Raw genomic sequence first — 14,182 nt, forward strand, 5'->3', positions numbered from 1 at the left:
ATTTTAACACCTGAAGTTGCAAAGGAAGCCAGTAAGGCAGAAGTGGTACAGAACTTAGGGGTAAGCTATTCATATTTTTAAGTGATACTGTTATTTTTTTTTCCTAGAGAAAACATTAGACTTCAACGAGCAACAATGCTCAGCAGCAATCCAAAATAGCAAGTTGGAAGCAAACTTTTAGGGAATGACAAGTAGAAAACATAATTAGACCACTATAAATCCATGGTTCACCCACACATTGAATACCACTGTCACCTCATCTTAAAATGAGCATATACATACTGGAAAAAGTTCAGAGAAGGTCAAGAAGATGATGAAATGAATGAGTATCTTCCGTATAAAAAACCCAACAGAATAGGGTAGGACTCTTCAGCCTGGAAAATAGATGACTGCAGTAAAAATATGACGGAAATCTATAAAATGATAAGTGACATGAGGAAAGTGGTTACAGATTGACTGCTCACCAAAACTTCCAGTACAAGAATTGTGGTTCATCAAATGAAACCAGTGGTAGCCAAGTAAAATGAAACAAAAGGAGGTGATTCTTTGTAAAACAGGTACCAGATATATGGAACTGATTGCCAAAGGATGTCAGGAATGCAAGAACTCCAGAGGGGTCTGAGGTAAGGCTGGGAAAGTATTTGGAATATGGATTCATCAACAGTATGAAAAGTGCAAAACACATCAGAATGAGGAAAAAGCATGAGCTGAAAAAGTGTTGGATATATAATACAGCTCTAATATCTAAGTTATTTTTAAATCCATTTTCATGCACTGCGTTACTTATTAAAAAACAATATTACAAAAATACTGCATATTCCTCTGTTGGTATAACTTTTTTTTTAACTTGGTTAAGGCTACATAGTAAATGTAATCCTGAAAAGTAGGTTGACATTGTTGAAGTAAATGACCCAGTGCTTTAGCACTGATTAGTCATTTAAAAGGTGCATTTGGGCTGTGCTAGTCAAAAACGTGTAAGTAACAAATGTGCAAGAATATTACCTCCTTAATAACAGTCTGATATTCATTATCAATATAGTTATATCAACTATCTGATAGTCACATTGATTGCTTCACAAATGCCACTTGCTGGAAAGAAACAAGCAACACCCAGGGCTGTGTTTGAGCTGAAGTGTCTAGACAACCATTTGGGCAATTTGGTACACTTGGCATATTGCAATTAGGTGGCATTCTCATTTCTAGAATCAGATTACTTTCCTTCAAATATCAGGCTAATACCTTTCAATTTTTTGATCTTTAAATGTCAAGGTAGATCATTCTCAGCAACTGAAAATAACATATGAAAAGGATCTCAACACAGGAGGATCAGAGATTGTTTCTCTGATTCAGTAGAATCATAGAATCATTTAGGTTGGAAAAGACCTTCAAGATCATCGAGTCCAACCATTAACCATGCCCACTAAACCACGTCCTGAATATTTACTGAATCCTGAAATTTCACCTCTCCATTGCCTCGTTAGGATGATTACAAATACATGGCTTTCTTCATCAGTTACAATTTGTGGCAAAGATACATTCACGAATTTCTTCTCATGATACCAAATTAGTATTGCAGCAATTAGCAGGGAGTGATGTTCACAGCATCCTGATACAGCTAATCTACATCTCAGTTTCATTCTTCCATGAAATATGACATAGAACAAAACAACTAACAATGTGATGGAAAGCCAAAAAGCTCACAATTGCACAAATGTATTTGGTGATCGGGAGGTACGAGATACAACAAAAATAATTATAAATTTAAAAACTTCCATTAAGGATTGGGATAAATGAATGTCTAACTCATCTTTCCCACACCCCCCCCACCCCTAACTCTACATTAGTACTGACATTGTTAATATTTTCAACTCACTTCTTCCTTGAATACAAAAAAGGTAGGCTGAATGTGTTCTTGAAGAAAGAGCCAGACAGTATAAGACAGATCTCTAACCTATCTCTGTCTTGAGTAGAAGTCAAAAACATCTAGGAAGGGTTTCAATGTTGTTGGCCTGTTCATCTAGTCTCTACAACAAGGTTAAGGGCAAGTGCAGACTACATAACCAGGGAGTAGAAATTGGATAGCGATACTACCCTGAGCAAGAACTTGAGGAGAACACCTTGCACCTGATAATTCTGGCAAAGGGCAACTGGGATTGAAAAAGAGACCAGTGTTATCTCTGTGTCCCGCTAAGAGATTTTTCCATTGGCTACACCCACACACTTAACACAGACAGACACTTTTGAAGGAAAAGTATTCCTCATCTACAGCCGCTTCAGCTTCTGCTCTCTTAATCCATTCTTTTCATATTAAAAATGCCTACCAAACTGACAAATAATGCTCAGCATTTGTAATTTCTATGTAACCTAAACTCTGCTCAACTTTAGAAATATTCTTCAAGGCAGCATCTTCTGAGACAGATTCTGCCCACAAAGAGGGAGGGATTTCTTCTCCTGTTTACATACCTTCTGCACAACAATAATGATTATGATTTTTGAAAAACAACTTTCTGTCAGAACTCCTCTGTGTGGTGACACTAATATGGACCAGAGAATCAACTGGCTATTCCAATTAAGATTTAACAAGGTGGGAATTAAATTCATACCCTTCCTCTTAGTTTTTATACTTTCAGAAAGCCTCACTGTAGAGAAACTCAATGTTTCCCAGAATAGGAGTTTTTTTAATTCTTGACTTCTTAGAAAAAGCAAGTGCTTACCTATCAGATTAATTAAACCTTTCTCCCACTGTCTTCACTGGATTTGACTTTCAATCTTTGGTTGCACAGAGAATTAGTTTATATTAAAGAAACAACAAAACAATTATTTTTGACCTAAGTATTTTTTTCTAGCCTATACAAAATACTCTAAACCTATGTATGTTTGAAGAATGTTTTTTCTAAGTGTAACCTCCTATTTTATTTCCTATCAAACTACAGGTCAGGTAAAACATGTAATTTTCTGTGAAAAGATATACATTTTCCTAACATGTTATAGTGATCAACTGATGCACCTGAAGTCTTCAGAGGGTCCAGCTTTGAAACAATTGCAAGCAAGAGGGAAGATTCCCATGTATCAAAGTACAAATACTATACGTGCTAGTTCAAACAAGCATTTACTAAAAGAAATCTTCGTACATCTCAAAAAAAAAAAAATTATGACATTGAAAGTTTATCTTCAGAGCCTTACATCCACCTAGTCATCAAGGTAAAGAAGCTGTGACACACATTGTAGTCTAGTAGAAGAACGATTTCGATAAAAAAGGTACAGAGGCTCCTGTGTCAGGGAAAGGAAGCAAAAATCACTATGGTAACCCACTAATTTTTAGTTCTCAACCTAATGATCATCTGAGGAAATAAAGAAAAAAAGAAATACCATTCTGATATGGTGTTTAAGTAAAGATGAAAATGTAACAAAATGGACATTCTTCTTTACCCGAAAATAGCAGCCTGATCCCGCCAGTTATTAACCCTTACGTAAACAACTCTTTCTCAGATAGTGCCAAAAAAAATTACCATGTAAGCAAAAAACATCAATTAAGTAAAAGTTAATGAGTAACTCATTAATATAACTGATCTCTTTCAGTTCTTTCTCTGGCTTGCGTACACTGAGACAGTGGAACTTGCTTTTGAATTTTGAAACACTGTTCTGGGAAACTTTAGTATTTACATTTTTTGATGGCATATCAGAAACATAAATACTAAAAGTCTACCTTTGCCAGTGTGATATAGAGACACTCTGGTCTCCCTATGATTTTTTCAGGTATCACTGATCTTAGACAGTACAGAAACTGGAGTGCTAACAATCTTTCTGCATTCAAGTCTACACTTTTAGAGAAATTTCCTTATTTGAGAATTTATCAGTTTTGTTCATTCAGAAGCTGTCTTTATGCAGTTTCCATTAATTCATGAAAATACTCAGTAAAATTATTTTATGCAAATAATTCTCGGTCTACAGTTTATTCACATTTGACTGAGTGAACTTAAATTTGTGCTAGTTACATTGACCTGAAGATAAATCACATGGGGTATTTGTTTATTTGTTGTCTTTTTGTTGCTGTTGTTCTAGTTGTTGTTGGTTTTAATTCTGTGATTGGCCAAGAGAATATTACTCATGCAGATAGTGACACTATTAAATGCCCCAAATATTTTGCTTAGCATTAACATTTCTGGAACTACTCTATTCAATCAAGTCACTAACTAAAATGTTTGTTGACAGTATACATGAAAAGAACATATTTTGCTTTTTCTAAGGTGACAAGTTTTAACTTAAGATGCTACTGTAGATGTAGATTTGGCTTTGGAACTGGCTTGCCAACCTATGCTCCTTCCTCACTTCATCAGGTTTCCTGAGTGTACACCAGAATGGTGTGTCTAAATACCTCATGGATTTTGAAGCAAAGCAAAGGTACTTAATGTACATTTCCTAACTCTGTCAGTCTTACAAAATGTCTGTAATATCTGATACATACAACAGAAGTCCTGCCCTGGAACAAAAATAAATGACATGCAGATATAGTTCCATGAAAGACCAGGAGCCAGGCAAATACCACCTACAACAAAATTGCAAGTAAATCTGATATTGGTATGAATTGTATTATTTTTCATGTTACATGTTTGATGAACTATGAAAAAGAATCAACCTGTGTTAACTCTGTGTTAATGCTAAATATTTCATAATGCAGTCTATAGCTACTCAGACAGATGAAACTAGTGTTTAATTTATGGAAAGAATGTTGTTAAAAATGTAAGCTGATTAATTTATGTGGAATGATAGTCTTCCAGTCACTATAAAAGTTAAGCTTTAGGCTTTTCATTTCAAGATGTTCTCTCTCAGGGCCATATCTCAGATTAATAACTACCTGTGTGAGGTAACATTAACTTAGGGTGGCTTAACTCATATGCCTTTTGTATAGTATGCCTGTATCTAATAATTCCCCTTTTCCAAGTGGAATGGAACAGATGCATTCATCCCTTCAAAGTCTTCTTCCCGTTTAAAGAAATGGTTTATCAGATGCTGGCCATTTACTAGGCTCAGGACAGAACACCAATTACAGCACATCAGGCCAAGTTACAAATTATTAATTGCACACGTAAGATTGGAATTAAGTTCCACTCAATTCAGCAGGCCTTAACCCAATGTTTCGGTCGTGGATATATACTGGCATGCTAAATAAAAGCCTTTTGCTGTTTAACTCAGCCAATGAAGAGCACAAGGAGACACTGATTTAACCAAGAGGACAGCAGACTGCTGGAATCAATATCTGTCTGCAAGAGAATTAGATAATCAAAGAAATTGAACAATGTAAATTAAATTAATTATTAGAATAATTACTTGGCATTATATTTTCAGTGCAGGCATGTTCTCCCAAAGAAACTGTATAAAATTTCTTTGCTAGTGATAAACTGCTAACTCATGTTCCATTCGCCCCTCAAAAAGCACCCAGTTGGAAACATTTTGAAAACACAGCACATAGGTATGCACTATTTCTTTTAATATCACTTTACCTGCTCCCACTAGATTTTACAAGAAAAATACGCATTCAAATGATACAACTACAAACACAAAGTATTTGCGATGATTTTTCCTAGATGTGCAACTGATTTCATATCTGGTAACTCATTTGAGACTGCAAGCTTGCATCTTTTTAAAGTGTATCAGCAGGGTATTTTCATTAAAAGATATTCTTTTCTATTTTTGCAGCTGGCATTGGATATTTCCTGTGAACATAAACAGACTACACATATCTATATCCAGTACTCAAAAATAATTGTATTAACAATTTTGTATGTGAATGTTGCTTTGCACGTAGAAGAACAAAAGAGAATAAGTTTGTACCTCTTTCTATGGAGATAAGCCATTCAAAAAGTGGAACAGAAAAAATTAACAGAAGGATGAATACTGAAGCTAAAATTTCACAGAACATCATTAGACATCAAAGAATCTGTAAATAAATAAATACTTCAGATGTCACGCACATTCAAGTCACATTATTTCCTTGAATTACCAAGTTGTGTGCAAAGCAATTGTTGGAAAAAAAATTGAAAAAAATATACAATTATTGGAATTTGGTACACATGGCTTTCCCTCTCTTAAGTGGCTGAAAATACTGTATTTTCAGCTACAGTTGTTACGTTTCCCTTGTTCTTTCAACCACAGATCCTCATTCTCATCTCCATCACATCTTTTCTACGCCCTCAGTTAAAACAAATGACTGGTCCATGATTCATGTGCCTGGACTCACGATGAAATAGCAGAGGCCTCTGACAGAAGGAGAATGAATAGGTATATGCAGGGGCAAAGGGTCAGTTACAAGCTCTTAAATGCAATAAATTAAACCCTGAGTAAAATCATTACCATTTAGCATCCCAGCTTATACACAGGGACTGAAAATGCAACTTGAAAAGTCTTTTAACAACTTCACTAGGTCTATCATTTTTCCCAGTATTCTCACCTTTGTTCACAAGTGACACGGGAACATATTTCAAGCACCTAAAGTCGTCTGAAAGTACTAGTCCCTACTTCTACCTAATAATTCTTCTACCTCTTGGTTTACTTTGTAGAATATGATTATTAGAGTGTACCTTGTATGCATTTATATAGGACCATGTAAGATGAGTTTTTTAAAATTGCAAATAGACTACCTCCCCATTTTTCAAGCATACCAAAACACTCTGCCTACTCAAGGCAGATATTTGCCAGTTAAGCAAAGGGTATTTTTTGCTGCCAGGTTATGGTGCATGGAACAACATCTGATCTTACCTCTCCATTCTCCAGAGGATGGATTTTGGAATAATAAGAAGTGCATATGACTTCATCATCTTTTATATAGGATGGAGTTCCAGGACGGGGATGAATGTTGTAGCGTGTCAGGCACTCGCTGTCTGTGATAGCATAATACTGCCATGGTTGATAGTCTACACCATCCAGCGAACGCTCTAATATCCAATTCCCAGGTCGAGGTGAATTAGCTGCTTTCACAATAACATACGCGATCTGGAAAATCTGAAAAACAGATGAAATGTTAAAATATCTGCAAATACCTAATTATAAATTTATTCTGATTTCTTAATAGCTACCAAACTAAGAACAGTAAATATGATAATGTTTGATTTTGTTTCCCCTAAAAATGCAATATGGCCTCAGATTCCATTGAAACTCTAACTACAGAAATAAATTCTCCATTAACATTTCTGAAAAGAGATTAGTTGCATTAGGCCAATAGAGACTTTGAAAACAGAATTGAAAAGCACTCCAAATTCCACATTGCTAAGCTGCAGTTTCAGCCAAATGTTTGCAAAGTTTGTTTTCAAGTATTTTCAATTTGCAGGAGTGGGTTTGTTTCTGTATGTGTAGATATACATTTATAGACATACACTTTCTGCAATGTTTAAGACTTGCCAAACTCTGTTACACTTTTATCGCTGTTAAGAAAAAACACAGGTTTAAGCTACTGAAAGGTAATCATTTTGAAATCATTCTATAAAACACTCTTGTTTCAATCACATGACTCAGCACTGCGGCCGTAAATAAGCTTTATAGGACAGAGACACGTCAAATATCACTATAAACAGAATGTAAGCATGTAATCAATGCTCATTATGGTCCATTTCAACTGCCTATTCAATTGATTTATAAACTTTTATTTCTGTTTGCAGGCTTGCTGGAATGCAAGCCACAAACAATACATTTGCAACTGCAGAATGACATACCTTAGTGACGCAGTTTGGGTTTGGTTTGGTTTTTTTAACCTAGTAACATCTAGATGCTACAGAGGTAGAACTGAAGCTAAGGAAAAGAAACAGCTATTTCCATTAGAAAAGCAGAACACATAGCAAGTTAATATTTTTAAGATGCAGTGCTGTGGGTCTGAACACGAGGGTGCCAGAGGGTATCATGGAGAGAAGAGTGTTGATTTAATACTTAATGTTTTCTATATCAGATAGCCATTGTAAAGTAGCTGTATGATTCAGACTTAGTCCACATAAAATCTGTTGTGAATACTTAGACAATCAGTAACGTTGGTGAAAGCAGATCCTACAGTAATTGATGAAAGAAAAAGTAAGAGGTCTCAAATTAGTTTCTTTAATAACCACTAGTATGATTATAAAATAGAAATTATGTTAAGTAGCAGAGTACTGCAAATACTACAGTACATTTGATGATGGAGACAAAGCAAATGTTTATCTCCAGTTATCATTCCCACCTTCTGTGTAGATGCTGAGAACATGGTAAGATCTAGAATAGCTTCAGTCAGGAAGTCAAATCACTAACAACCAAAGTTTTTCAGATAAGCGGGTGAGGCTGTATTTATTTTGACCTGAAAAACATATGTATAACTGTGCATTCGTGGAGGATTATCTCAAGTTATCAACATTTTTCTTCAACAGCATAAAAGAAAATCTCCAGAGACAAGGAGAAACCTGTGTTTCATTCCATTGTTCCAAAGGGTATCATACAACCACTTGCCCCTGTTTCACAAATGCCCTTTCCTCTCTTAAACTCCCTAATAGATACATTCCATTGTGGCCATGAGTAACTATAACTGTAACTATACTGGATCAGTGTCACCAATACTGTTTACAATAAACAGAGAAAACGGCAATATTAACATACCTCTCCAAACTGTTCCCCCCCAAGTTAAGCTCTTTGAAAAGAAAGAAAATAGCTGGAGTGTTTAATTATTTACTATTTCCTAAGGGAGGTAATAAGCAACAGCTATATTTTAAGGAACTAGTTTATCAAGAGTTATTTTGTACATTGTCCTTTGCATGAGTAAAGAATCCAACATACACTGTAAATTGTTTTTACACCAGCATGATCTAGTCAAACTACATAAACTCTTTCAGCTCCAGCCATTCAGAATAGAGGTTTCATTCTAGAGTACTTCTAAATACCTTTTAAAAAGTTTTTAAATAAGTGTTTTACCCCAAGTTCTCATAAGACTATTCTTTATATGTTGAATGGATAACAACTAAGGTTAAACACATTGCTAGGGCTTCTACCATGGAAGATCTGTGGTTTAGGACATAGCTGACAATAAATTCATAATCTTAGGTGTGCATATATAGTTTCCTCTGTGGAAGTCCTAAAATTTGCAAAACGTCACAGAAGATTCAATGTTGAATACTGCCTTTAGCCAAAAAAACATTTAGCTCTGCAAACATCTTGGATGCATTGGCTTTGTGGGGCCAAGACTGTAATCAACAGGAAGTCTTTTTTTTGTCTGCTTGCTTTGAAACACTAGGCTGTGTGGGAGAGTGAAATCTACAGTTACTTTTCAAATTAAAGCCCTATTTCAATAACATTTCCTGCACATTCTGCTGAAGATTTGTTTGAAGTCTCGTTTCTTACCTTCTGGGATAGCGTACAGTTTGACTGCAATTTATTACATACCTTTGGCTTTGATTATTTTTAGCATACTTTGTAGATGAAACTGCAACAAAATTTTATAAAAAAAGGCAGTGGAGAGGAAACAGCATATTGCAGGTCATAGTGGGGTGAACATTATTTCTCTTAATCTAAACTTGACAATGAAAAAAGTTTGTTAACATAAATAAAAAAGTACACATGAAGGGTTGTTTTTAACTATTACTCAATTACAGGTTTTGGCCTGATCCAGTCTATTACTGCTGTCCCAGCCTCTGAGAGTTCCTGTAGTGGCTTCTGCAACAGCACCAAGCTATCTGCAACCCACTGACATGTGAAACATTTGTCTTTTCTCCTTCACATCTCTATTCAGGAGCGGAACTGAAATACTGTTTTGTATAAAACAAAATTATTTCCTGGGCAGAGAAATAAAGCTGGAACTAAAGACCAGAATTTTTAAATGTTGATAGGCTGTTAATGCTAATGGCAGTCAAGGGAAGATGAGTGAGCACATACATCAAAAACGTGCTCTGGTTAATATTATCCCTGATCTTTCTCACTAAGGCTAGGCTGAAGAGAGTATGGTATGCTAAACCATGCTTCTTAGAAACACCTTTTCTTTGGGGAACAACTAGACTTGTAGAGCTTTAGCATGAATCAAGAAGACGGTTGTCCCAGCTTAGAAAGCTACACTACTCACCACCAGCTCATCACAGTGCTATGACACAGACAACGAACATAGTGTATTCCACGCTTTGATGCACTTTCTAAACAAGTTGACAATAACAACAAGTGCAGACAAAATGGACTAAAATTAATGGCACTTGTATGATGATTCTCAAAGCAAGTCAATGTCATGGAAGCAACACTGACTTTCAAACCAATTAGAAATCTGTCCTTCTCCAGGTACAAGAGTAACCCTTCTTTTATTGTGGAGTTGCTTAGCAAATGGCGTTCTGGTTACTATAATACAACCAGCTAGAGCTTCGTGGCGTAAGAATACTAATACTAATGAAGTCTAATGTATCACTGAGTTTTGCTGTATTTGTTTCCACAATCAAAAAAAGGGAACCTGCTCAGCCTTCTGGAGCCAAGTTTCCCAGTAAATTTTAACACTGAGCTTCTGTTCCTACAGGGTGATTGATGGAGCATGCCTGGTTGACTTTTCAAATAGCATCAATAGGCTGACACATGTCAATTGATGTAATAATTGTAGAATCTTAGAGCACGTCTGGTTTTGTACAAGTCTGATAGAAAGTAACCTGGAGACCAAAGTTTGCTGATATAAATGTGGCAACGGAGCAAGACCAAGCTGCCTAGTAGCATGTAACAGACCATTAACACAGCTGCCAAAGTGCAGCTGGTGTTTTTTTCTACTTGCTCGGCTCATGTGACCAAGGTGTAATTATGGGAGTGGGAGGGAAATAGTCTAAATAGTCCTTTAAGCCTTTCCCAAATTATAGACAACATAATCCTCAAGATGAGAAACAAAATGAGTCTTGGGTCTCATTTTCACTGGTAATTGTCTCAGCGGTGAGATCTGCAAAGCACATACCGTGAGGAACGGTTCCATAAGTTATAGCACTGTATCTTCTTATGAATGCCTCATAAGACATAGAAAAGTGCATCCTACTACACAGGATAATTTGCTACACTAATATTATTCAGATAGAGCTGAAGTGAATCGTTAATCTGCATAGGGTTAGCTAGTGAAGCAGGAAATCTCATTGTGCCTGACTCCCACCTGCACTTCTATTTAAAAAATAAATCCTTCAGTTAGAAACCGTTCATGTAAGTCAGAATATCATCAGAGAAAAAATACAGTACCACACAATTCTATAGAAGTATTTCCATTTCATTTTCTCAACAGAAGAATGTAATAGCTCTAATGGAGGCTTCCATCAGCAATCTGGTGTAAACTGTGTGTCTATTTATTTACCATAATTATATTATGTTGTTGATTATTATTCCAGTTCAGTAGTCAAGTAAACATTGTATTCTTTTATTGAGAAGAGTGCACATTTTGGGCAAGGGTTTGTTTCCTTACAGGCTGGCATAAATACTGTTAAAACTTCTGGCCTTAAACATCCCATAGATTTATTTAACCAGTCATTTAAAAGTGCTGTTAGGGACAGGACAGCAAAGCAATGCAGATACCCCTTGTCCCAGTGCGAAATCCATCTGGATGAGTCAGCTGAGAAAGCTACCTCAGAACGCCCTGCAGGCTAACAGGGGTTATTGCCTACAGGGGGGGTACAACTCATTAAGAGAAGCAGGGGAAAGAACATTTTTGATGGTATAAAATTCATTATGGGATGTGTTAAGGGGACTGTGCAAATGGATGAGGTTTACTATGGAACATTTAGGGGAGGGAATAAAGGCAGGGAAAGGGAGGGTTCAAGGTGGATCAGGGAGCAACAAGTGTAAGATAGAGGAAAACGGAGATAAAAGGAACCAGTTGACTTGTAAATAGCTAGCTGGTCATCATGCTTGTCCTGACCTCTATCACTGAAGTCTGTCCTATTTTCTCATTCTAAGTATCTTCCGTTTAGGTGTGCTCCCTCTTCTGAGTGGGTATGTGTGAACAAGAGTTAACTTCAAACTCGACTAGCCAGCAAGTAGAACAGGCCTGAGTACCAGCAATTAGAGTAGGGCTGCAAATCTCCAAGGCTCTTATGTTTGGGCGCCAGCAACCGGGGACACCAGTGAGATCTGGGGCCAGCTAGTGGACAGGTTATCTAAGGCCAGCTAATGCAGCGTTGCATGTTGTGTATGCATCCACAGATGTACACAAACACATGTGCCCTTAGCAGAATTTAATCCTAATCAGCTGGAGAGGAAGAACAGGGTGAGGCAGCTTGTGCTGTGTTTGTGTTCATGTGGGCACTGATAGGGCACTGTGGTCTATTTATGTTGCTCTGTGAACCCATGTGAGTGTGTCTTTCACTGTCTCCGAAATAGGACCTCTGCCTTGCTACGGACTTGCTGCATGAAGACGAGAGCCACAGCAGCCTTGCACCTACCAGGCTACTGGATTCAGTAACTTCTAGTACCTAGGATGACCAACAATCAAGAATCCCAGATCTAAACAAATTCTCAATGCAAAACAGTGTTCCTTGATCATTAACTTCTGTCTTTACACTCATGGATAAAAACGACTGTTATATATGCAGGACATCATGCATCTCAAATTAAATATTACATTTGCACTATTTTTCATTTTGGACAAGGCTCTCCTACAGGCTTAAGACATGAAACAGACCAAATCCAACTACTTCTGCTAATGAGCTGAAGCAGAGGTTTTGTGAGTTTGAGAAACAGCTCCTCATGTCCTCAGAGGCTGATATTAATTCCTTATGATTCTATGTGGTCAGTCACATTTCAATTCACATATGCTGTTACGGATTATTGTTTGTGTCTATTATGTATGAAAGAGAGTAGACAGTTTTGATGCAAGAATTTTCAAATAATTGCTAATTTAAGAACAACTAACCTTCTCATTTTAGTCTCACACCCAACTCAGAGAAAAACCCTAATGTAGAAATGGAGTGAGTGGCTCTCCAGATTCCTCAAACCACCATCTAGCACGTATCTTTTTCTATTGCTGTCCTGAGAGACAGTGGCCATGGTTTCAAATATTCTGTTCACAGTTAGAAATTCTGTAATTGAAAATGTTGGCATGGGAAAAAAAAAAAAAAGAAAAAAAAAAACATGCTTAGCAGGATTCAGCTAATACCAGTTTAGAGAGCTGAACAGCTCCCCACCATGCTGCAGTTTGCCTTCTAATGACAATGCCTCTCCTGTTCATGTGAGCTGCTTCCAACTGAAATACTGTTACCAGATGGGCAATTTGGGCTGAAAGATGCACACACTTGATTCCAACACAGGTTTTTTTTTTCCATAGTGTTGCAAACAATTCTGAGTACTAGCTAGCAGGGCATCATCTGCCTCAGAAAAATTGTAGCTACGAAAGTCATGCAAAATAAGATGTCCACAGCACTTTGTGGGAAAAACTGAGAAAGATTTTACCATAGCAAACCTTCAAAAGCTCTAAGATGGGTGTCTTCAAATCAAGCTAAGTTTCAGTTAGAAATCTTCCATCTTTTCTAATTAGACAAAAAATTGATTCATGTGCAACGCTCAGTCCCATTCAGTTAATACCTGCAGAATGTGCATTTAAAAAAAAAAAAACAAACCAATTTAAATATACTTCAACTTATAACAAGCTCAGCTTTCTCCCTCCCCTGTATGTAACAGCTACAGAGGCTCAGGTTCCTTTAAGAACATTTTCTTCTCCTTGAGAAAAATAGATCCTTTATTAATACCTCTCAACTTTTGCTCATGTTATAAGTAAAAGATGATTATAACTTGTGTCATTTAAAAAAGAAATTAAAAGCAAAGTCTATTAAAACAGTGCACTTCTTTATAAAATGTCAAACTGCAAAGCTCTCAAGTTGTCCAGCTGTTGAATATCTAAGATACATTAAGCAAATGGAGGGAGTCAGTACCTGTAAAGTTTCTGGTAATATCAACTTTGTTCTTTGTAATTTTCTCTGTTGGTTTTCTCCATTACCTACTGTTCAGTTGTTTGTGAAGGCCTCAAAAGAATAGCTGCTTTCTGTTGACCATTTTTGCTGCTCATCATTGGCCACATTTAAGGGCTGAAGTTAGTAATTTCTTCTCCCAGTGCTTTCAAATAATAGCAGAAAGCAATTTCTTTTCTCTTTGTTTCCTAAGGCTAATCCCTTCTTTCCATGGAGAGAGAAGATGGTGAGGAAAGGAAAATTGATGGAAATGACAATATTCAAATCTTTCTTCT

The 14,182-nt window shown here is 36.6% G+C and overlaps 1 protein-coding gene across 7 annotated transcripts in view; it reads right to left on the bottom strand.

The window, feature by feature from the left end:
• LAMA2 (laminin subunit alpha 2) overlaps nt 1–14,182 on the bottom strand; it is a 374,696-nt gene that overhangs the window by 250,219 nt on the left and 110,295 nt on the right. For all 7 annotated transcript variants that reach the window (XM_069787394.1, XM_069787391.1, XM_069787388.1 and 4 more), the window contains exon 4: nt 6,757–6,999. In XM_069787394.1, the coding sequence (XP_069643495.1) occupies nt 6,757–6,999 (243 nt within the window). The remainder of the gene's footprint in view (nt 1–6,756; nt 7,000–14,182) is intronic.

This window comes from Haliaeetus albicilla, chromosome 7, assembly GCF_947461875.1.
Source record: "Haliaeetus albicilla chromosome 7, bHalAlb1.1, whole genome shotgun sequence".
NCBI lineage: Eukaryota > Metazoa > Chordata > Aves > Accipitriformes > Accipitridae > Haliaeetus > Haliaeetus albicilla.